Source organism: Morone saxatilis, unplaced genomic scaffold (assembly GCF_004916995.1).
Source record: "Morone saxatilis isolate NCDOM2014 unplaced genomic scaffold, NCSU_SB_2.0 Contig17, whole genome shotgun sequence".
Lineage (NCBI taxonomy): Eukaryota > Metazoa > Chordata > Actinopteri > Moronidae > Morone > Morone saxatilis.
Window position 1 is genome coordinate 8,025,724 of NW_023339729.1, and position 2,081 is coordinate 8,027,804.

At 42.0% G+C, this 2,081-nt stretch overlaps 1 protein-coding gene across 1 annotated transcript in view; it reads right to left on the minus strand.

Moving 5' to 3' along the window:
* Positions 1-842: 842 nt before the first annotated feature.
* The window catches only part of ldb1b (LIM-domain binding 1b), a gene marked incomplete in the record, with an annotated part of 9,414 nt that continues 8,175 nt past the window's right edge, over positions 843-2,081 (minus strand). The window contains 2 exon segments of the mRNA XM_035660294.1: positions 843-864; positions 1,573-1,788. Of these exon segments, the coding sequence (XP_035516187.1) occupies positions 1,618-1,788 (171 nt within the window).

The following is a 2,081-nucleotide window of genomic DNA, read 5'->3' on the forward strand; positions in this document are numbered from 1 at the left end:
GGTGATGAAACATGAATTCACCGTGATCTAAATTGAGTGAGACATTCACTTGCATAAGTTGAATGGTTTGCAGTACTATAAAAAGTGTTGATTTAATGTGTAGTTGAAAAATTTCACTTCCTTGTTAGATGAAATACATCTGTTAGTTTCTAAATTTCAAATAATTACAAGAATCAACTGGAAAAGTAAAATCATCACTCCATTGGTGCATTGTTTTACCCAGGTTTTTTGTATTTAATTTTCACAAGTTTTTTTAAAAAGAGGAGGAGAAGACAGGTGGAAGATAGAGGGGACGGGTTGCATGAGTGTTTTTTCTTCCTTTTTCCTTATTTTTGTTTTTTACATTATGATCGGTATGGCTTTAGGTAAATCTAAGTAATGAATAATTTTTATTACAGTCAGACAGAACTTGTGCTTACTACTTTGATTAAATATACAAGCACAAATAAAATTTATATATCTCAAAAAAAAAAGGGAACGAAAGACAATAAAAACATCCACACTAAATTATTTTCTTTTATAACATAAAAGATAAAAACGTATATTTTTAGAGGGGGGAGGGGTAAAAAGTTTCCTGTTGTTGTCCTTGGTTCTGTAGCTTTTCAGTATTTGTAGAAAATAAAAAGTAACATTGAAATTTGAAGGCGTTTTAATACAATTAAAAACATTCTAGGGAATATATTACTGTATAAACTCTTTAAAATGTGTAACTCGTGTTGTATGTGTGTTGTGTTCTAAATGCTCTCTGTTTTGGAAAGACTGCTTCATTTGTAGTCTAATCAGAGATGGCTCGGGCATAGGACTCAAATCGCTTCAATCATGTATGTTTATTTTGTATCTGAGTGTGTGTGTGTGTGTGTGTGTATGTGTTGTAGTATCCCTAGTGCCAGTTTCAGCTCTCCTACTAGTGGTGTGAATTTCAATGGTTTATAGACTGATTCTAAATTCTGGTCCGTCTGCTTCTCAAAGCCACAAATAGCTCAGAGTGACTGTTTTTCCTCTCCTCACACATTCACGCACGCACACACGACACACACATATACTATTGAAGAAAACATTACGAGTGACTTGTGCATCAACAGAGCAGACCAAATTGAGAGCCATGTTTAGAGGCGGTGGACAAGTGGTCCCTAAGCAACTCGCCACCATGGTGAAGCCCCCGCTGCCAACATCCTCACCCCCCCCTTCCTACATGTGAGCTTCAGTATTGATGATTAGTGTGCACAGTTCCCCTGGATTAAATCCCTGCGCCCTCCTTGGTCACCATGTACCCGGTCGCTGTCCAAACTCTGAAAATGAGTAAGAGCAGATGGGACATTTTGAGTGTGAGATGAGGGAAAAGGGCATACAGAGGTGGGGCACAGTGCCTAAATAAGGGGAAGTCACAGCAATGATGACCAACTTCCTCTGGCTCAGTGACATTGTCTGAGACACCTGAGCTCCCTCAGGCCACCGGTGTGTAATGAATCTGAGCTCACAATGATGTCTGGGTTGATGAGCAGGCGATGGACTGGTGTTGCACTCGTGGCTGTTGGGGTGGGGTCGGGGCTTTGAGGAGTGACAGAGAGGGTTGTGTGTGTGTGTGTGTTGAGGTCGCGGGGATCTGGGCTCTGGGCTCTACTGCGATGCCTGTGAGGTGGGGTTGTCGCTCTTGCTCTCCTGGCTAGAAGGGGCCTTGTTGTTCCAGGGCGAGTTGGAGCCCAGAGCCGGAGAGTTGTTGAAGCTGTCCTCGTCGTCGATGCCATTGGCCGCATCGAACTGTGTGTTCTCCAGCCGCGTGATCAGACGCTCGTTTCTCGTCGCCAAAACTCGCCTTTCCCATCAGCCGTGGGCTCTCCCCCACCATCAAATCCTGCAGAGAAGCAAATATAGAAGAAATTAATAAGTGGAGAGAATATGTCTCTTCTTGTCTACGTGAATACATTTACCCTCTACAGCTACTTTCATAAGCCCAATCCCACCTCGAAGCATTTAACATCCAAAATGCTCAATTTGGTCTCATTAGACCGTACAACATTTTTCCACTTAGTTTCATCATCTCCCACACGCCTTCTGTCAAAAACTATTAAAGGCACTGTATT